Source organism: Acinonyx jubatus, chromosome B4, assembly GCF_027475565.1.
Source record: "Acinonyx jubatus isolate Ajub_Pintada_27869175 chromosome B4, VMU_Ajub_asm_v1.0, whole genome shotgun sequence".
Classification (NCBI taxonomy): Eukaryota; Metazoa; Chordata; class Mammalia; order Carnivora; family Felidae; genus Acinonyx; species Acinonyx jubatus.
The window spans coordinates 139,411,978-139,432,257 of NC_069387.1; the positions used below are offsets into that span (position 1 = coordinate 139,411,978).

Here is a 20,280-nt window from a genome sequence, read left to right on the forward strand (position 1 = left end):
CAGTTTTCTGGGGTTTCCTACACACCCCCTTTGGAAGGAAGGAAAGTCTGATAGCAGTTATTCCATAATGGCTGGAAGCCATTTAAAAAATAATAAATAATTCTTTAAAAATCATAAATAATTGTTGAATGTTATACACTTCACATCTATTGAGATGCTTATGCAAATTTCCTCTTAGTCCATGAATGTGGTGGGTTACCATTGGAAGTGAAAGTGAGATATTGAACCATCCTTGGATTTCTGGGATCAGAATGCATTTACAAATATAAACTGTTGAGTTTCATTATCTAGTATTTTGTTGGGAATTTTGTATATATGCTTGTAAGTGAAATAGACATATAATTCATTAATTTTCTTGAGCTAGTCTTACATGTTGTAGTTTCTTTTCTTTAAAACAATTTTTTTTAATGTTTATTTATTTTTGAGAGAGACAGAGACAGAATGCGAGTGGGTTGGGGCAGAGAGAGAGGGAGGCACAGAATCCGAAGCAGGCTCCAGGCTCCGAGCTGTCAGCACGGAGCCCAATGTGGGTCTTGAACTCACGAGCTGTGAGATCATGACCTGAACCGAAGTCAGACGCTCAACCAACTGAGCCACTCAGGCGCCCCTATAGTTTCTTTTCATAAAATGAATGCAAATGTAATATGGCAAGCTAGATTCCTAAATAGAACTTCCTGATGAAAATGTTTTGGACTTTTTTTTTTTTTTTTTGAGATATAGAGAGAAAGAGAGAGCATGCGAAAACAGGAGAGGGGCAGAGGGAGACAAAGAGAGAATCTTAAGCAGCCTCCATGCCCAGTGTGGAGCCCAACGCAGGGCTCAATCTCACAACCATGAGATTGTGACTGGACCTGAAATCAAGAGTCAGATGCTTAACCAACTGAGCCACCCAGGTGCCCCATAAAATGAAGGATAAACCAAAAAATAACAAGTGTCGGCAAGGATGTGGAGAAAAAGGAATCCTCATGCATTATTGGTAAGAATGCAAACTGGTACAGCCACTGTGAAAACAGTATGGAGGTTCCTCAAAAAATTAAAAATAGAAATACCGTATGATCCAGTAATTAATACTGGGTATTTACCCAAAGAAAACAAACACCATTTCAAAAAGATATATGCACCCATATATTTATTGCAGCATTATCTAGAATAGCCAAGATATGGAAGCAGCCAATGTCCAATGATAGAAGAATGGATATATACACACATATGTTTTATACACACATACATATAGAATATATATACACACATACACATATAATGGATTATTACTCAGCAATGAAAAAGAATGAGATCTTGCCATTTGCGACTACATGGATGGACTTTAGAGGGTATTACTCTAAGTCAAGTAAGTCAAACAGAGAAAGACACATACCATATGATTTCACTTATATGTGGAATCTAAAAAACAAAACAAAAAGCAGAAACAGACCCATAAATACAGAGAACAAACTAATGGGGTGGGGGGTGGGCAGAATGGGTGAAGGGGAGTGAGAGACACAGGCTTCCAGTTATGGGATAAATGGGAATGTAAGGGAATACAAGGTAGAGCATAGGGAATACAGTCAGTGGTCTTGTAACAGCATTGTGTGATGACCGATGGTGAGCACAACATAATGCATAGACTTGTCCAATCTCTATGTTGTACACCTGAAACTAACGTAACATTATGTGTCAACTATACTTCAGTAAAAGAATGTAGGACAAACTGTTTTCTTAAAAAGTGTTTTCAAAAGTCATTGATGATCTAATAAGAAAATAAGGGACGAAGTAAGAAGGGAGGCCAGAGGGGCAGTGGAGCACAGCATACTGTGTTCGATCAGAGCCATTTGATGAACAGAGAGAATTTGATTGGGGTTTTATAGCCTATGCTATGAATAGATAGTTAAATAGTGTCCTCCCCCACAGTGCATACCCACCCAGAACCTCAGAATGTGACCGTATTGGGGTACCTGGTTGGCTCAGTCAGTGGAGTGTGCAGCTCTTGATCTTAAGGTCATGAGTTCAAGCCTCACCTTGGGCATGGAGCCTACCTAAAAAAAAAAGTGCCCTTATTTATAAATAGTGTCTTTGCAGATAAAATTAGTTAAAATAAAGTCACACTGGATTAGGGTGGGTCCTAATCCGATTACTGGTATCCTTATAATAAGAGAGAAATTTGGGCACCTGGGTGGCTCAAGTCATTAGGTATCTGACTTTGGCTCAGGTCATGATCTCACAGTTTGTGAGCTCGTGCCCTGCTTCAGGTGAGTTCGGGCTGCACTTCTGGTGAGCCCCGTTTCTCTCTCTCTTTCTCTCCCTCTGTCTCTCTGTCCATGCTCACTTGTGTCCCCCCCCTCAATCAACAATTTTTTTTTTTTTTAATAGAGACTAATTTTAAAAATAGGGATATTTGGACACAGACACAAAAACCTAGGAGAGAAGCTCATGGGACAATGTAGACAGAGACTGGAGGGATGCATTTATGAACCAAGGAGCTGGAAACCACCAGAAGCTGGGAAGAGGCAAGGGAGAACCCTCTCCTAGACCCTTTGGAGAGAGTCTCGCCCTGCTGACATGTTGACTTGGGGCTTCTAGCCTCCATAAATACGAGAGAACAAATTTTTGTTGTTGAAGCCACCAACTTTGTGGTACTTTTTAATGGCAGCCCTAGAAAATGAATATGTACCCTTTGAAACGCAGAAGACAGAGACAAATCAGAGTCTGTTAAGGAGGAGAATTTAATAAGAAACCAATCCTCTGCAAACCTTGGACTTCAAAGAGTTAAACCCTCAGTATTAGGGTGAATTAGAGAAATACTCTGTCCTTCAGGGAGTGCAGAGAAAATTATTTCAAATTTGGAGTGAAGTGAAGTGTGTGTGTGTGTGTGTGTGTGCAAGAGAGAGACAGAGATGCTGAAAACTTAGAAGAGGAAGCTGGCCCTCATGTAGGTTGGCAGTTCAAGTTCATATGGTCAGGGTGCTCCAAGAACCCTTCGATGGGACATTGAATATAGAGTGACCTCAGGTTGCTAATGCTTATAGGTGCCTGGTAGACAAAATACAAACTCTCCCTGGTGGTTTCTACCTCCTCCTAGGCCACAGAGTTTCCCACGAATGCAATCCCAAGGCTAATGGGCATCCCTAAGTTTAAAAAAAAAAAGGTGATGAATGATAATGAGGGATCATGAGAACAAACCAGCAGTAACCACAGACAGTACGCTTCAGGTAATGGAATTATCAAATGTGTTACAAAAGGCCTATGTTCAATATCATTTAAGTAATAAATGGTAAGGCTGAAAATATGTGTGGAAACTGAGAAACTATGAAGAATAATCAAACTTTCTGAAAAGAAGTTCCAGACGGAAGTTCTAAAATAAAGTTTTAATTTAGTTTATGTTTCACTTGAATTTTAATTTCAAATAAATGTAAAACTCAGTGCGCAGCTTGAATAACAGCAAATAATAAACAACTGAAGAGTGAATGCATGAACTAAGAGATAAATGAGAATCAATTATCCTGGATATTGCCTGGAAGATGTATAGGCATTAAGAGCCACAGAGGCTAGAATGAGAAGGTCCACGGGGTCTGAGTGGGGCCCCCGGTGAGAAAGAGGAAATGGGGGAGGCGATATTCAAGGACACATTGGCTGTGAAATTTCTAAACTGAGGAAACTATGTGGAGAAATCCATATGGTTAAGAGGCTCAGGGGGAGCCTCGGTGGCGTCCGACTGTTGATCTTGGCTCAGGTCATGATCTCATGGTTCATGAGTTCGAGCCCCATGTTGGGCTCTGAGCTGACAGCCTGGAGCCTGCTTAGGATTCTCTGTCTCCCTCTCTCTGCCCCTCCCCCTCTAACTCTCTCTGCTTCTCTCTCTCTCTCTCTCAAAAATAAATAAACATAAAAAAAAGGTTAGTAAACCTCAGGCCGAAAAAAACAGAAAAACAAATGGACACCTAGATCCACTGTATTGAAACTTCAGAAACCCAAAGACAAAGGAGAAAGTCCTAAATGAAGCTGGAGAGGAAAGAGAAATGGTCTTCAAGAGAATGGGGGACTGAGAAATGACTTCTTGCAGCAACAAGGCAATTCAGAAGACAGCAAAATGATACCTTTGAGATGTTGGTGGCAACAAATTACCTGACCTAGATTTCATCCAGTAAAATGATTTTTGGGGAGTTAGGGCAAAATAAAGAATTTCCTAGACAAATGGAGAGTTTACTGCACAGAGCTCCCAATTAAAAAAAAATGCTAAATATTGTATGTCAGGCAAAAGGAAAGGGTATCACAGGAAGGTCTGAGGTGCAAGTAAGGAAGAATACATAAAGAGGTAAACATTTGGGTAAATCTAAGTAAACATTGACTCTTTAAAGCAAAAATAACAATTCCAGGGCACGTGGGTGGCTCAGTCAGTTAAGCATCTGACTTCGGCTCAGGTCATGACCTCACAGCTTGTGGGTTTGAGACCCGCATCAGGCTCTGTGCTGACAGCTCAGAGCCTGGAGTCTGCTTCAGATCCTGTGTCTCCCTCTCTCTCTGCCTCTCCCCTGCTTGTGCTCTGTCTCTGTCTCTGTCTTTCTCAAAAATAAATAAACATTAAAAAAACTTTTTAGGGGTACCTGGGTGGCTCAGTCCGTTAAGCGTCCGACTTCGGCTCAGGTCATGATCTCATGGTCTGTGAGTTCCAGCCCCGCGTCGGGCTCTGTGCTGACAGTTCAGAGCCTGGAGCCTGCTTCGGATTCTGTGTCTCCCTTTCTATCTGCCCCTCCCCTGCTCATGCTCTGTCTTTCTCTGTCTCAAAAATAAGTAAAAACACTAAAAAGAAAAAAAAAACCTTTTTAAAGCAAAAATAACAATTCCTTGTGTGTCTCTAAAAGGAAAATTAAAATGTACAATGAAATTTAATTGGGACTGCAGTGAATCCAGTTAGAGTCTTCTAGGGTCTTTATGCTGTTCAGGAAGAGGATAGAAACATCCATTAACTTTAGGCTTTGTTAAGAGTAAACTGGGTATCATAAGTAAAAGGGTGCCTTAGATCAGATTCTTTCAAAAATAGGGGCTGGGACAAGGGTTCAGGGGCGAGTAGCTTATTTGGAAGTACAGGAAATGAAGGTGACAGGGTGGGAGGAGGAGGCAGGGAAGAGAAAAAGGGGCATCATGCCAGTGGCCTGGTCCTTGTTATCTAACCTGTAGTCTGTGCTGCAAGATTGATAAAGGCAATTTTTGTCAACCAAATAAGGTAATTATGCTGGAATTTCTAGGGTAACAAGTTTGTGAGTGGAAGAGGCCTTGTACATCTCCACTCTGGGCCTCCCACAACCTTTCAGGACCTCTCCCTGGTCAGGCTGACCACTGTCTAGTGTGTCTTTGGGAAGGACAGGGGAAACTTGAGAAGCCATTCTCACCAAATATTCCCCAGCCTGATATTTCCTGGAGTGCTTTGCTGGGGTAGTCCCTTTGCACTCATCACAACAAATGGGAAGGTCTCTGAGATTCATGATGTCAAGGCTCCAGTATAGTCCCATGTGGGACAATGATACTGGTCAAGTGTGAAGACTCATGTGAAAACGTACAGTCCTCTTCTGTATTCAATTTTTATGTAACTGTCTTTGGGTGTCCTACTCTGTATGAAGAAATGTTTTAAGACATTGAGATTTCAGATTGTTGCTATTTCCTAAGAGTAACCATCCCTTAAAAAACTTCAACTCTGATTTATTGTCATGACCATTTTCCTTATTGGTAGAAATCTGTTTTCTGAAAGGCATAACTGTTTGTGAGATTCCTTTCTTAAACCATAAAGGATATTCTTTTACTGTCTTTTTCTTGAAGGCATAACAATATCTGTAAACCCCATGACTTTGGATTCCTTGTTTATTCCTAGATTTTGCTTGTTTGCTGATGGAAATGATCCAGAAGAGAAGGAGACATTGATGATGCAAGAGAGAAGAGCTTGAATGGCAATGAGAACAATGAGAGGGTCACCGTACTGGAGATCTGTGGCTTTAGAACATGGCCCCCAATTCCTTGACACTCCTCCTACTGCCTACTGAGAGGTGGGTCTATGACCTCTCTCTTGAATCTGGAGGGTCTTGGGACTACTTTGACCAATAGGTATGAAAGTCATATAGCAGAAGTGATGCCATATGACTTTCAAAGCTATATCTTAAAAGGCCATGCAGCTTCTGCCTGGCCCTCCTAGGATACTCACTCTGGAGGAAGCCAGCCATCTTGTAAAAAGTCCAGTTACCCTGAGACTATACCATGCCAGAGAGGCCAGGTGTAGGTGCTGGTTGACAGCCCCAGCTGAGCTCTCAGTCAATAGTCAATATCAACTGCCAGCCTTGTGAGTGAGCCATCTTGGACATCCAGGCCAGCTGATCTCTGACAGTAACCACACCACACCAAAGGCCCCAGACAAGGACTTTTAAATCCCAAATTTATGACTGCAAAACTGTAAGCAGAATAAAATGCTTTAAAAAAAATCAACTTAGTGATAATTTTCTACACAGCAATAGTAATTGGAACAGGCTTCTTATTGGGTCAAAGAATTGTGGGTGTCATTGTGATAATAGTAAGAAAGCAAGAAAAGTAGGAGGCGTTGGTCAGAGAACTGGATGCCTAAAATCAAAATTCAGGAGGTGGTGGGGCGCCTGGTGGCTCAGTTGGTTAAGCATCTGACTTCGGCTCAGGTCATGATCTCGCGGTCTGTGGGTTCGGGCCCCACGCTGGGCTCTGTGCTGACGGCTCAGAGCCTGCAGCCTGCAGCCTGCTTTGGATTCTGTGTCTCCCTCTCTCTCTGCCCCTCCCCCACTCACACTCTGTCTCTCTCTCAAAAAGAAATAAACATTAAAAAAATTCAGGAGGTGGTGAAGTTATTGGTTATGACAGCATTCCCCATAAAGTGTGGCTCTTAAGCTTTTCATCCTTTTTATAGATTTCTGTTCATAGTTTCAGCCATTGGCATTTTTGCTTTTTTTGTGTGTGGGACTTCTATGGTATATGAACAGAATAAAAGCAGATTAGTTTGCACTTACTTCTTTTCTAATCTATGAGAAAATTGTCAGGAAACGTCCTCTGATTTTTTAGAATTGATCTGTGCTGAGGATTGCTGAAACTGTGTTGCTATTTCAATTTTCCCACATAAGTCCAGTCAATTTTGTGTTTTGTAGTAACTGTCCATACCATTAGTGGACCATAGAGCAAACCGAATTATTAAAGTGGTGGAGTAGTTTAAGGGAAGGAAAAGGAGTCTGGAAGGACACTGACAATGGGTGGTTAGGAAGGCAAGAGGAAAACCAATAGTGCATGGGACCCACAGGCTGAGGGAAGAAAGAACTTCAAGGAGCGATTGATCAGCTCTCTCTCTGGATCTGTTATTTCATCCATACAAGGATGCTATGAGGATCACATGAGGTGACGTGTAGATTTGAAGAAATGTAGGAGATGTAAGGAGCATAAACCCCTTCAGGAGACTTTGCCTTTTCATATCAATGTATCTCTGAGATGGAAAGAGCAGAGTCCTGAGGGTTTGGGAGGAAACGGGTCCCAGGGTGAGGAGCAGGGAGAGAAGGAATATTGAATGATCATGATTGGGACCTGGGTCCATGCCTAGAGCTTTACATGTGTTATCTCACGTGATCCTCATAGCATCAGTGTATAGATGAAGAAACTGGGGTCCGTAGGATTGAGTAACTTTCCCATGTTCAGAGAATTGATGGCAAGATAAAGATTAGTACCACAATCTCTCAGACTCTAAGGCTGGTGACCTTCCATTTGTGCTCTGGGGGCAAACGGAAGACTTCACAGGTAAAATTAGGAGTGGGAGCCCCAACTTCATGACCTTTATACTCCTGGAATCCGCAGGTGTATCATCTGATAAGAGGGAGGGAAGTAAGTGGAGAGGCTTGAAGAGGATTGTAGGAGTGATAATTTGAGACGGAATTTAGACATATAAGGATTCAAAGTTGGTGCAATTCCAGGCAGAAGTAAATCCTGAGGCTCTTTATGGGAGAGGTTGCTAGAGTTGAAAGAGTTGAAGACTGTTGACTGATCAGAAGTCAAGGAACTGTCTTACCATGGTGTTGTTGGATGGACCATTTATGTGGATGTCTAGTTTCACGACAAGACAGGATTGAAAGGAAGTCTGGGAAGTTGGGGTAAAAACTCTGTGAATTCTAGGGAGTGATCCGGAGTTTTGTGGGGGAAAGTCATGGAGTTGTTAATATGTCCAGACTCCTTGAACCTCAGAAATGAGGAATGTTCTTAGTGCTCCTAAAATTGAAAAGACAGCATGGAGACAAGGACTTAATGTCCCATTTATGGACTGGTGAAGTCCATAAGCCCTCTCATTCATTCATTTGCTCACTCACACATTTCCTGAGCATGTGCTGTGTTCCAGGCACTGGAGGTTCAAAGAAGAACCTCTTTGGAGGTTCAAAGAGAGATAAGATAGTGTCTCTGCTCTCCTGTAGTTCTCATTCATTAGGGAGGATGACATAAACTATTAAGTACCATTCTTAGAAAAATACCATAATTGAGACAAAATGTAAATTGTGATTAGGCACAAAAGCAGGCACAGTCTGCCCTTGGCCATAGGTCTTTCCCAAAGAATGATGTTGCCCTTCCCAACTTGCAAGAGCTCCTTCTGCCTTGTGGTTTCCAGGCATTAATCATTCAAGAGCCACATCCTTCCCACAGAAATAATTCAGACAAAGAAATGTCAGCGCACATAATTTCCATCAAGGGGGGAAAAGGATACTTTCATGGCACTCTTGTTGAAACTCCAGCTTCCTTCTTTAGCCAAGTCTTCTCCACAATGTCTCCCTAAACTGCCCCTCCAACCTGTCTGTGTCAACTGTACTCATAACACTGATCTGCCCTCCCTCTGCCCCAATACCTGCTGACCCTGACCTAATCTAACTCTTTGAGCTCCATTTCAACCATCGCTCTCCCCACACAGCTCCGCAACAAGCCAGAACACGTCAGTATCCTGAACAATGCCAATCACATATTTGGTGCTCAAGAAATAGTTTTTCTAGTTGAATGAACATAGCCTCAGGGTTATCACCCAATTCCCAACAGTACCTCGGTCCAGTCTGCGTAGTCTGTACTGTGTCCTGAAAGTTCCGTCTTAGTCTCAATCAAGCATCCTGTGTGATTAACTTCGAATCCAGCCAGCTCAGCATCCCTGGTCAGATGTCTCTGTCCAGCACCGATCAGCAAGATTTGGGAGAGCAGCTCCTTCAGCTGTGATCAGCTCCCGTCAGGGAAATAGCTCCTCCAGCCCAGTCAGCACGTTTTAGGGAGAAATCTCCGGCGGCCCAATCAGCACCCTTTGTGGGACAGCTCCAACCAGCCCTGATCAGCACCCAGAGGCGGACAGCTCCCTCAGCCCCTTAGGACCCGCAGCCAGCCCAGCCTCGGTCTCCATCCCCTCAGACCCAGGCTTGGGACCCCAACTCTTCTGATTCGTCGGGACGTCAGCTCAGCTCCGGGGCGGCACCCGCCCCTCCACGAGCCCCCACAATCCAATCCCACGGTTAACCAGAGGTCTGTGGACCCAGACAGCTGCCTTCCTCCACTTTCCCACCGTAGGGTTCTCATTTAAGGGTCTCACTCTGTCTCTCCCCACCCGCAGACCCTCCTGTACATATACCTAACCCTCATCCCCGCCAATCCGCTTCTCACCTGCTCCCCCCACCCCGAGAAAAACCCCAAACCCGATCGCTCCCGAACCAGAGCCTCTCAGTCAAACCATCTTCTCTCCTCCAACCAGCTTCCCCGCCGTCCCCCTCCCTCCCTCCTCTGTCCCCTCCCTCCTCTCCCGGATCCTCCCTCCCCTCCTCCCCTCCCCCTGCGGCGCTGCCGCTCGCCTGCCGCGGTGTCCTGGCAGGGTGTCGAGGTGTGTCGGCGGGCGGGGTGTCGCAGGGCGTGTCACGAGGTGACTCGGGGAGGGCTGAGGACCGAGGGAGGGAGCGACGAAGGGCGTGCGGGGCCGTCGCTCCGCGCACCCCTCCCCCCGCCGCAGTCGGCAGGCCTTTCCCCGGAGAAGATGGCGGATCGGGCGGAGATGTTTTCTCTTTCCACCTTTCACTCGCTGTCGCCGCCAGGCTGCAGGTACGCACTCTGGCGCCCCGGGCCTCGGCAGGCCCTTATCTTCCTGCAGCCCCCGCCCCGACCCATCCCCAGCCTCCTCCGACCCGGGCCTGCCACCCCACCCCCATCGCCTTTGGGGACCCAAGCCCCAGTCCCCTGTCTGGTCCTAAGGCCTCTGACTCCTGTACATCCTCCTCCTTCCCTTCAGGGTCTATTTTTGTCCTCCTCTCCTCCCCCTTCTCCAAGGCCTAATGCCCCTACCCCCATATCCCGCTAGGACCCTGTGCTGCACCCAGCTGGGGCAGCTGACCCCTCAAGGGTGGAGGACCTGGGTTGAGCCTTTGAGGGGCAGCCTGTCTGGGCCGGATGCTGAGCCGCCCTCTGTGCTTGGCAGTGTCCTTTTGGCCTTGCTGGGCCTCTCTTTGCTGAAGGCCTGTCTTGGCCTGTAAAGCTCCGGGAGGGAGAGAGTTGAAATCAAGCCTGGAGCCCTGGGGGAAGGGACTGAGGTGGGGAGAAGGTTGGACCTTTGGGTGTAGACCTGCCTTAGGCAGAATGGGAGACAAAGTGGCTAGACTCTGCTCTCAGAGCAGGCCCACCTGAACGCACCCCCCCCTTCTGCTGCTGCAGCTTCAGCTCCCCCTTCCCCCCCTTCCCCCACTCTGCTCAGACTGACTCCCCTGGGGCTGAAGCTGTGACCCAGAGGGGCCTGTAGCCTGGAGGAGAGAGGAGGAGGGGGTGGGGAGGATTGGGGGGACAGATGGCTCTTCTGGACTGGTCATGGCTCAGATTGTGGGGGATCCACTGAAGAGCAGAGCTTGGGGTTCAAGGTGATGGCAGGATGTGGATCTGAGAATTGGGGTTTCTGGAGACCATGGGGCCTAGCAGCTGGGGGTTCCTCCTTAGGACCAGCCTCCAGACAGGGAGGGAGTCCAGGGGTGGTGGCTCCCTCAGGAGCCCTGTCCTTGCTCTCTGACCCTGGTCCCCTCCCCAGGCCCCCCCAGGACATAAGCCTGGAAGAATTTGACGATGAGGACCTGTCTGAGATCACCGATGACTGTGGCCTGGGCCTCAGCTATGACTCGGACCACTGCGAGAAGGTGGGAAATGGGCTGGGGTCATGGAACCCTGTTAAGGGAGAACTTCACTTCGGATCTGTTTAATGCTCACTTGGAGTTTTAGGGTGGGTCTACGCTCAGCCTTGAAATAGAAATCCTTTGACTCCCCCCTCCCTTTTGGCCTCCTGGTCCAGGGTCTTCCTTGATATCAAACCTCTCTTTTCTCAGACTCTATGCCCTCCACAGAGGGCTGTCCCTAGCATTCCTCCCCTGGCCCTGTCACTGGGCTAGCTTGGGGGAGGGGAGGTGTGCCTATGGTTTGGGTGCCTTCTGTCTTCAGACTACTTTCTAGGAAGATCTAACCCCTTCCAGCTGCCATCTCCTTCCTAACCCTATCCCCATCTCTCAAGCTTCCACATATCTGCCCTACGTCTCCACCCCAATCTTTTCTCCTCCCCATCTCCTCCTTCTTCTCTTCTCCCTCCCTTTCTCCACGTTTTTGTTTTTACTCACTCTAGAACATTTCTGAGGAACTGCCACGTGGCAAGTGCTGGGGGCTTCCAGGTGTGTGGAAGGAGAATGGGACCAGTGTGGCCCTTGCCCTTGGGAGCTTCTAACTCAGTAGGGGAGAAAGTCATAAGAGGCAATGGCTGGCTGCCTGAGTATCAAGGACTGGGCTCCTAGGTGCACTGAGGGGGAAGGGAACTCAACAGAGACTGAAGCCATTAGGGAGATTTTCTGGTGGAAATGGCACACAACCTTGCCCTTAGGGACGACTAGCTGGGGTTGGGCAGGTGAGGGAAGTAGGGAGTGGAGGAAAGTGATTAACTGTGTCAAAGGCCCTGAGGTGGGTGCAAGCTTGGTTTATCCTGGGCTGTCTTCATGCATTCCACTTAGCATCCACAGGCTAAGTCTTGTTTTCGGTGTAGGGTACACAATATGGACATGGCCCTGCTCTGGTGAGGCTTGCAGCTTGCTGGGGGTGTAGAGTAATTGTGAGTTGTGTCAAAGTGCTATGAAGGCAGGAGTGCTGGTGTCAAATGTGACGAGGTTTGGGAGCAACATGAGGATGGCAGGTGGGTTGCGGCCGCTCTGAGAATTTCTGTCACTTAAGCTTAAGAGTCTGGGCTCTTAGCAAGAACTGAAGGGATCCTTTTGTATCTTATGCAGGTTGAAAAACAAACAAATAAACAACTGATCAGCTGATGGGGAGCAGAGTGAACTGGAGTCTTCTCTCCCTTAACTTACAGTTTTCTGCTTTCCCCTTTCCTGGCACCTGGAACCCCCGGTCACTATTGAGCTCTGGCCCAGCTCTGCCTGTCCCTCCTTCTTGCAGGACAGTCTCTCCCTGGGACGTTCGGAGCAGCCGCACCCCATCTGCTCCTTCCAGGATGACTTCCAGGAGTTTGAGATGATCGATGACAATGAAGAGGAGGAGGAGGAAGAAGAGGAGGAGGAGGAGGAAGAAGAGGAGGAAGGAGAAGGGGAGGGCAAGGAGGGAGGAGGCCCTGGCTTAGAGGCCCCTGCCCCAGAGGAGGCCCTGATCCCCTCCCCCTCCATGGAGGAGCCCCACAAGAATCGGCCCACCACGCTCCACCTGACTACACTGGGAGCCCAGGTGAGCATCCAGACCCACCTACAGCACCCTGGAACTAAACCTGGGTTTCCACCATCTGGAACTCTGCTCCCCATGACAGCCTGTCCTACCCCTGAGAGCTGGAGACCCTCCTCGGCACCACTGTCTTACTGCTGTTCCCCCCCCAACCCCCCCCCCCCCAGGACTCCCTGAACAACAATGGAGGCTTTGCCCCAGCGCCTCCAGCTTCCTGGCAGGAAACAGTCCTGTGCTCACCTCCCCAGGAGCCCCCCAGAGGTTAGCGGGGTGGCGGTGCTGGTGGTGGGGTCACAGGAGGTGAGGGAGGGAGGAAGGGAGGAAGGGAACCGGGTGGGCTTGCTGACATATACCCCTGCTCGGCAGAGTCACCCGCCCCCCTCCAGCCCACAGACGCGAGCCCCTGCAGGGCACAGTCGCCTGTGCGCCCAGGCTGCGACTGCGAAGGGAACCGGCCGGTGGGCCCCCCCGCGCCCTGTGGGGCCTCGCCCTCGTCAGATCCTGGCATCGAGGCCGACCTGGGCAGCCGCTCCAGCGGGGGCCGCGGAGGCCGGCGCAGCAGCCAGGAGCTGTCGTCGCCAGGCTCCGACTCGGAGGACGCTGGGGCCGCACGCCTGGGGCGCATGATTTCCTCCATCTCCGAGACGGAGCTGGAGCTGAGCAGCGACGGCGGCAGTAGCAGCAGCGGCCGCTCCTCGCACCTCACCAACTCCATCGAGGAGGCCTCGTCGCCTGCCTCCGAGCCCGAGCCCGAGCCCGAGGCCCCGTGCGAGCCCCCGCGCCGCCCCGCCTTCCTGCCGGTGGGCCACGACGACACCAACAGCGAGTACGAGTCAGGGTCCGAGTCCGAGCCAGACCTCAGCGAGGACGCCGACTCGCCCTGGCTGCTCAGCAACCTCGTGAGCCGCATGATCTCCGAGGGCTCCTCGCCCATCCGCTGCCCTGGCCAGTGTCTGTCCCCCGCGTCGCGTCCCTCGGGGGAGCCCGTGTCGCCGGCTGGCGGGGCCATACAGGCCCCTGAGGCGGCTGCGGGGCCGGGCGGCGTGGAGCTGGTGGACATAGAGACGCTGTGCGGGCCGCCGCCGCCCGTGCCCTCGGCACCCCGGCCTGGCCCTGCGCAGCCTGGGCCCTGCCTCTTCCTCAGCAACCCCACACGCGACACGATCACGCCGCTGTGGGCCGCTCCGGGCCTCGGCGCCCGTCCCGGCCGCACCTGCTCTGCCGCCTGCTCGGAGGAGGAGGACGACGAGGAGGAAGAGGAAGAGGATGACACTGAAGACAAGGCGGGGCCCCCTGGGGGCCGGAGCGCGGGCCCCGCCGCGCCGCTGGACGCCTCGCTGGTGTACGATGCGGTCAAGTACACGCTGGTGGTGGACGAGCACACGCAGCTAGAGCTGGTGAGCCTTCGGCGCTGCGCTGGCCTCGGGGAGGACAGCGAGGAGGACAGCGGCGGGGAGGCCAGCGAGGAGGACAGTGGCGGGGAGGCCAGCGAGGAAGAGACAGCAGCTGCACTTCTGAGTGGCGGTCAGGGCCCGGAGGACGCCTCCCCAGACAGCCCTGACCTCACCTTCTCCAAGAAGTTCCTCAATGTCTTTGTCAACAGCACATCTCGTTCTTCCAGTGAGTGGGAAGTGGGGGAAGGGGGACGGTCCCGGGGAGCAGGCAGGTCCCCAGAGTGCGCCCAGGGCAGCCTGAGGTCCCTCACAGGGCGGGGACGCCTGCGGGGATCGATGCTCCTCCTCGCCCCGATGGGCCGGTTCCCTTTCCCTCCCTGACTCAGGACGACCTACAGCAGACTGTTGGGGGGAGGAAGTTGGCCAGGCCTTCAAGTACTTTCCTTTCCCACCTCTGAGTCTGTCTTTCCCTGTCTCTGTCACTCAGGCACCGAGTCCTTTGGCCTTTTTTCCTGCTTGGTCAACGGGGAGGAGCGAGAGCAAACCCATCGGGCTGTCTTCAGGTACTGCCTCCTCAGGTGCCGGCAGTGATCCCCAACCTCGGTCTGCAGACACCGTTGGGCCCGGGGGGACGCATCCCAGCCAGTGCTGCCCCTCCTCCAGTGATCTCCCACCTCCGACCTCATCTCAGGTTCATCCCCCGCCATCCGGATGAACTGGAGCTGGATGTGGATGACCCGGTGCTGGTGGAGGCCGAGGAGGACGACTTCTGGTTCCGTGGCTTCAACATGCGCACAGGGGAGCGTGGGGTCTTCCCTGCCTTCTACGCCCACGCGGTGCCCGGCCCTGCCAAGGACCTGCTGGGTGAGGTCCCATCCCTGAGGTGTAGTTTGCTACCCAGCCGCCGCCCTCCTCCTCTCCCCCCCCGCCCCCCGCCACTGGTCTGAGCTAGACCCCTTATGATACTCCCCTCCCCTCCCCACCCCTCCAGGGAGCAAGCGGAGTCCCTGCTGGGTGGAGCGCTTCGACGTGCAGTTCCTGGGCTCTGTAGAGGTGCCCTGTCACCAGGGCAATGGCATCCTGTGTGCGGCCATGCAGAAGGTCAGTCTGGAGGCAGGGGTCCACCTCAGTCCTGTAGGCTTTCACAGCCTCTGGAGGCCCCAGGCCTCTGACCACAGAGGGTTCAGGTGGGGCCTTGGGAGCCTCAGGGGGCAGGGATCCCAGCTCTGATTCAGAGGCCTGGTCAGAGGGCAGAGCTTGGCAGCTGCCTCCCAGCACCTTGGGGTCTCTTGGCGGGTTCAGTGGGACCTCTACTTTCCTGCAGTCCGTCTTCTTTTTGTCTGCAAATCAAGACCAACTCTCACTCCGTCATTTGCTCCCTCATTTGTTCTTAGTCAACATTTAATGAGCACCTGCCCTCTACTGGTCCTGTGACTGAGTAGAAAAGCAGCCGAAGAGCAGGACGGCCCTGTGCCTGAGAACTCCCATCCAGCTCGTGGGGTGGGCAGCGAGGAGGCCGGGGTGGTGGGAGCTGGAGGAACAGAAGGAAATGGCAGGCTTTGTGCAGAGAGGTGACCAGGTGGTCCTGAGCCTAAGGAATGGCCAAGACCCCTGGCTCACACGTTCGAGAGTCAGTGCCAAGAGCGTTCATCCATAATGCAAATGTTGCACCAAGGGGAGACGAAGACACCCTTGTAGGCCCTTGAGACCCTCTCTCCCTAACTTCTTCCCCAGATTGCTACTGCCCGGAAGCTGACGGTCCACCTGCGTCCTCCTGCCTCCTGTGACCTTGAGATTTCCCTTCGGGGGGTCAAGCTGAGTCTAAGCGGAGGACCTGAGGTGGGGGTGTAGGGGTCTGAGGCACAGGGGAGGCTGGGGACGGGCTAAGGCAAGAGGGTCCGACGGAGGGAGGGTGGCAAGGGTGCCAGGAGTGGCTCCAGGCCCTCCGTCTAACTTGGCAGACGCCTGCCGCCTCTGCTCTAGTTCCAGCATTGCAGCCACTTCTTCCAGATGAAGAACATCTCCTTCTGTGGCTGCCATCCCCGCAACAGCTGGTGAGAGCCTTCTCTTCCTCAGAGTCCCCATAAAACCCAAGGGCCGCCCCTCTATGAGTCCCGTCCTCCACCGCCCTGACTGCCCTGCCTGCAGCCACGTGGCTCTGTGAGTTGAGCCCTTACATGGCGCCCGCTCTGCACTGGGCTCAGGAGACATGGCTAAAACAAGCTCCCATCTGGTCCGGGTGGGGAAACAGACACCTAGACAAGTGAGCACTAGAAGCATCTATCGGGGCCTGGCAGATGTCGCTATGGGGCTCCAGTGAGCAGACCTGTAGAGAGGTGGGTGAGTTCTCTTGGGACGCAGGTGGGGACTGGAAAGCATTCTGTGAGCCTTGGAAGACAAGTAAGTAACGGGGCAGGTCTTGGTAGGGAGCCAGTTGAGCCAAGGCTGTGGGTGGGGGGCACTAGGTGTCTTGGGGAACAGCTGGAATGAGGCTGGAGGGACACTAGGAGTACCGGTGCCCTTTGACTCTGTCAAAGAGCTTGTATTTCATCCCATTTGCAGTGGTGTCACTGAATGTGACTCAGTTGGGTTGACCAGCTGGCTTGTCAGGATGCAGAGCTGGATAGAGTGTCAGGGCTCAGACCAAACAGCAGGGCGCTTGGGCACCACAGGACTGGTCTGCATGGAGGCCACACCTGCATGGGCGGCGGGCTGAGGGTGGCACTACCGGGAGGGAGACTGCATGCGCCACAAGCTCAGGTCTAGACACCTAAACACGACCCAAGTGCAAGCCCGTGAGAGAAGGAGGGTCAGACCAGTGGTTTAGGATTCAAGCAGTGGAGGTGGTGGGTGGAGGGGAGGGGACACAGGAGCTGCTCTCCTGGCCCAGACCTTCCTAATACGTATTACTCCAGAACTCGGTGCAGTCCTTCATGGTAAGGAGGCGCTGAGCAAATAGCGTTAGGCGAAGGGGTAGCTCATTTCCTTGTGAAGGAGGCAGCGGGTCCGGAATGTGCCGGATGAAACTGGAGTATGTGGCTTGTTAGGTCACAGATTGCCACAAGTACTCCTGCGCTGCCACAGACTGGCCGTGCGTCCTTGGGCAGGTTTCTGACTGCCTCGGCGCCTCATTTCCATCATCTAGAGACAGTAGAACGGGACACTAACCTCACGGAGCTGTCGTGAAGTTTATGTGAGGTGAGAACAGGAAGGGCTGAGGGTGGTGCCCAGGACTCGGTAGCCCCATCGAAGCGTCGGTGACGATAAATGTGACTGAACGCGGCGTTTGAGGTGCGGCTCTTCACCGACAGCATGAGCATGTTGTTTTGGCCGTGACACTGTCATGTGGATTCCCATGTGGCAGAACCACAGGAGCCCAATCCAGTGTGATGTGGGTTGGATGGGCCACAGTGGGGGAGACTCCAGACTCACGCCGTGGGGCTCTGACAGGCTCTCCCTCTGGACAGTAACTTTCGTTAATGTCTTCGTGAAGAGAACAGGGCAGATTCAGGGAAGAGTTGGGGCGGTGACTGAAAGGTTGTGACAGAACCAGAGTGGGAGGTGTCTCTCCACGAAGAGGGTTTTGCAGGTTGAGGGCCAACGCCATGCCCCGAATCAGAGCTCAGATAAGAGCTGCAAGAGTTTGCAGGACCAGAGATGGGACTGTGCAGGCTCACGTGACTCACATCTAGAGGGCAGGAAGGAGGCCCTGCTGTGTGCTCTGGGTGGGGAGCCACGGAGGCGGGTGGCCCTGGCGGGGCTCCCCTGTCGTGGAGAAAGTAGCACAGGCCACTCACTCCTCTTAGGTGCCGAGCACTGTGCTTGCACTAGAACCCAAAAAGTCACCTTGAAATCTTGAAGTCCTGTGACCCACACACTGTCCCCTCCCCTTACTCTCCTCCGGAGCCCTCTGTCCCCGACTCCTCTCCAGATCTTAAGGGGGGCCTGCGGTGTGTGTGCTCTCACGTTCTTCTGCACCAACTCCCCTTCAGCTATTTCGGCTTCATCACCAAACACCCTCTGCTGAGCCGTTTTGCCTGCCACGTCTTTGTGTCCCAGGAGTCCATGAGGCCCGTGGCCCAGAGTGTGGGGTGAGCTGGGGTGGGGAGGGTTGGCTGGGGGGCGTGTGGGACGCAGAACTGGTGCGTGAGTGCCCGGCGGGGGGTGGGGAGAGTAGGGCTGGGAAGACAGGCAGGGAGGTGAGGTTTGTGGGGAAGGCCTGGCATGGGGTGGGGAGTTTGTACAGGAGTGAGGGGAAGGCCAGATGAGGAGCCATAGAGCTGGAGAGTTGGAAGAAGTTGGTGGAAAGCAAGTTTGCAGATGTGGGGCAGAAGCCTAGGGGGAGGGTGTTGGGGGTGGAAGAGGCATGTTGCCCCACGGGCCTGGAGAGCTGAGGAATGGGGGCCAGGGGTGACATGGGCAGGCCCAGGTGGGTGAGGAGGGAGAACTTGGGGCGTGGGGGTGCGGGTGACTCAGGTAGCCCCGAGTGGCTGGTAGATGACGCTCTCTCCCCCAGCCGCGCCTTCCTGGAGTACTACCAGGAGCACCTGGAGTACGCCTGCCCCACAGAGGACATCTACCTGGAGTAGCCGCCACCGGTCTCCTGCTGCAGGTGCAGCTGGGGCTGGGTGTGTCTCAAGAAGCCACTGCGGCTTTGGCAAGAACTGGATTGGGGGCACGTGGGAACTGACGTCCAGGGGTTTCCTCCGTGCTCCCCAGGGGCTTCGGGAGAGAGGAGTCCGCACCTCTCCACTTTCCCTCCGATCCGTTCTTTCTCTCTGTGTCGCCCTCATCTGCCCCTTGACCTCCTCCTATCTCCTTGTTTCTGTCTCTGCCCCTCTCTGTGCCTGCAAACTCTCACCCTCTGCTCTTTACTTGGGGTCAGAACTGGGAGGGTTGTAGAGGAAGGAGAGGCTCTAGGTGGCCAGTGGCACCAAGCTCCCAGGTGATCCCCTCCTGCCCCTCCCCTGTGATTTATAAAGGAATTTTAATTTTTATAGTGAATCTCAAGGGATTATCCCATCCTTGACCACAGGGACAAAGAGAGGGACCCCCCATACTGCCCTCCGTGGAGCTCAGGGGGAAGCAGGGAGGGGTTCCCCAGAAGGGGCTTGGGGGAGATTAGGAGTAGCTCTGGATGCTTACCCCAAGCCCCCAGACGCTAGGAGGAGGGCGCCCGCCCTGGCCCTGGTCGCACCAGCGTCCGCTTCGCCGCTGCACACACTCCCCGCAGTCTAGCGCCTCAATAAACTCTCTGCTTGGTGTGACACTGGCTGTTTCTGGGGGACGGTGGCACAGATAAGGGACTGGGAGCTGCCCCTGGCAGTGGGGACCGAGACTCCAGGTTGATGGAGCCGTGAGAAGTACTCTCCAAAATCATGCCGTGGACCTTCCTAGGGATTCTCCCCAAATGTGCTTGATTGGCCAGGGAGGAAGCTGGGCCCAGAGAAAGAGAGGGGGCACTGGTCACACCTGTGTGTTCCTCTGTCCACACCAGATCTCCAGGCTGGGGGTGGTCACATGGAGGAGCTGGTATAGCTCAGATCAGTGTGTGTGCATGTGTGTGTGTGTGCATGTGCCCATGGGTGTATATGCACGCTTGTGAGTGTGTGAGAGGGAGAGCAGGGGGTCAGTCTGTTTCAATCTTAAAATTGGTGTTGAAAAAATTTTTCACAGAAATCCAGAAGAAGAAATGTGGCTATTTGTCACTAGGCCTCTAGCTGGTTGTAGATACTATCTACCGGAGAATGGGTTTCCTGTCCCCGGTCCCCAGGTGAGCCCCAGATCTTGGGTGCTGAGGTCAGTGTGACAGGCAGGGCCTTCATGAGGGTGGGTCTGGGTCCTTCCCCCAGAGCCAGACCAGTGCAACCAACACTAGGAAGATTACAGGACAAGTTATGAAATGAGAGTGAGTGATGGGAAGGTTAGACAGATTCACTGCATATAAATTTAAAACTAGTGTCTATGAAAACCACATGCTGTGGGGATGCCCGGATGGCTCAGCTGGTTGAGCATCTGACTCGATTTTGGCTCAGGTCATGATCTCACGGTCATGAGTTTGAGCCCTGCATGGGGCTCTGTGCTGACGATGCAGAGCCTGCTTGTGATTCTCTCTCTCCCCACTCGCGTGCTATAAATAAATAAA

General features: G+C 52.3%; 1 protein-coding gene across 5 annotated transcripts in view; it reads left to right on the top strand.

Annotated features, from left to right (window-relative positions):
• Positions 1-19,402, top strand: part of MAPK8IP2 (mitogen-activated protein kinase 8 interacting protein 2) — a 28,927-nt gene extending 9,525 nt beyond the window's left edge. For 2 of the 5 annotated variants that reach the window (XM_027070331.2, XM_053199595.1), the window contains 12 exons: positions 5,861-6,032; positions 11,066-11,171; positions 12,466-12,747; positions 12,909-13,002; positions 13,108-14,361; positions 14,623-14,698; positions 14,827-14,999; positions 15,127-15,236; positions 15,870-15,974; positions 16,119-16,189; positions 18,128-18,226; positions 18,652-19,402. In XM_027070331.2, the coding sequence (XP_026926132.2) occupies positions 5,989-6,032; positions 11,066-11,171; positions 12,466-12,747; positions 12,909-13,002; positions 13,108-14,361; positions 14,623-14,698; positions 14,827-14,999; positions 15,127-15,236; positions 15,870-15,974; positions 16,119-16,189; positions 18,128-18,226; positions 18,652-18,724 (2,487 nt within the window). In that variant the 5' untranslated portion in view covers positions 5,861-5,988 and the 3' untranslated portion in view covers positions 18,725-19,402. Of the gene's footprint in view, positions 1-5,860; positions 6,033-9,743; positions 10,096-11,065; positions 11,172-12,465; positions 12,748-12,908; positions 13,003-13,107; positions 14,362-14,622; positions 14,699-14,826; positions 15,000-15,126; positions 15,237-15,869; positions 15,975-16,118; positions 16,190-18,127; positions 18,227-18,651 lie in introns of those variants that run through there. The other 3 variants (XM_027070330.2, XM_053199596.1, XM_053199597.1) reach the window with 3 other exon arrangements.
• Positions 19,403-20,280: the final 878 nt, after the last annotated feature.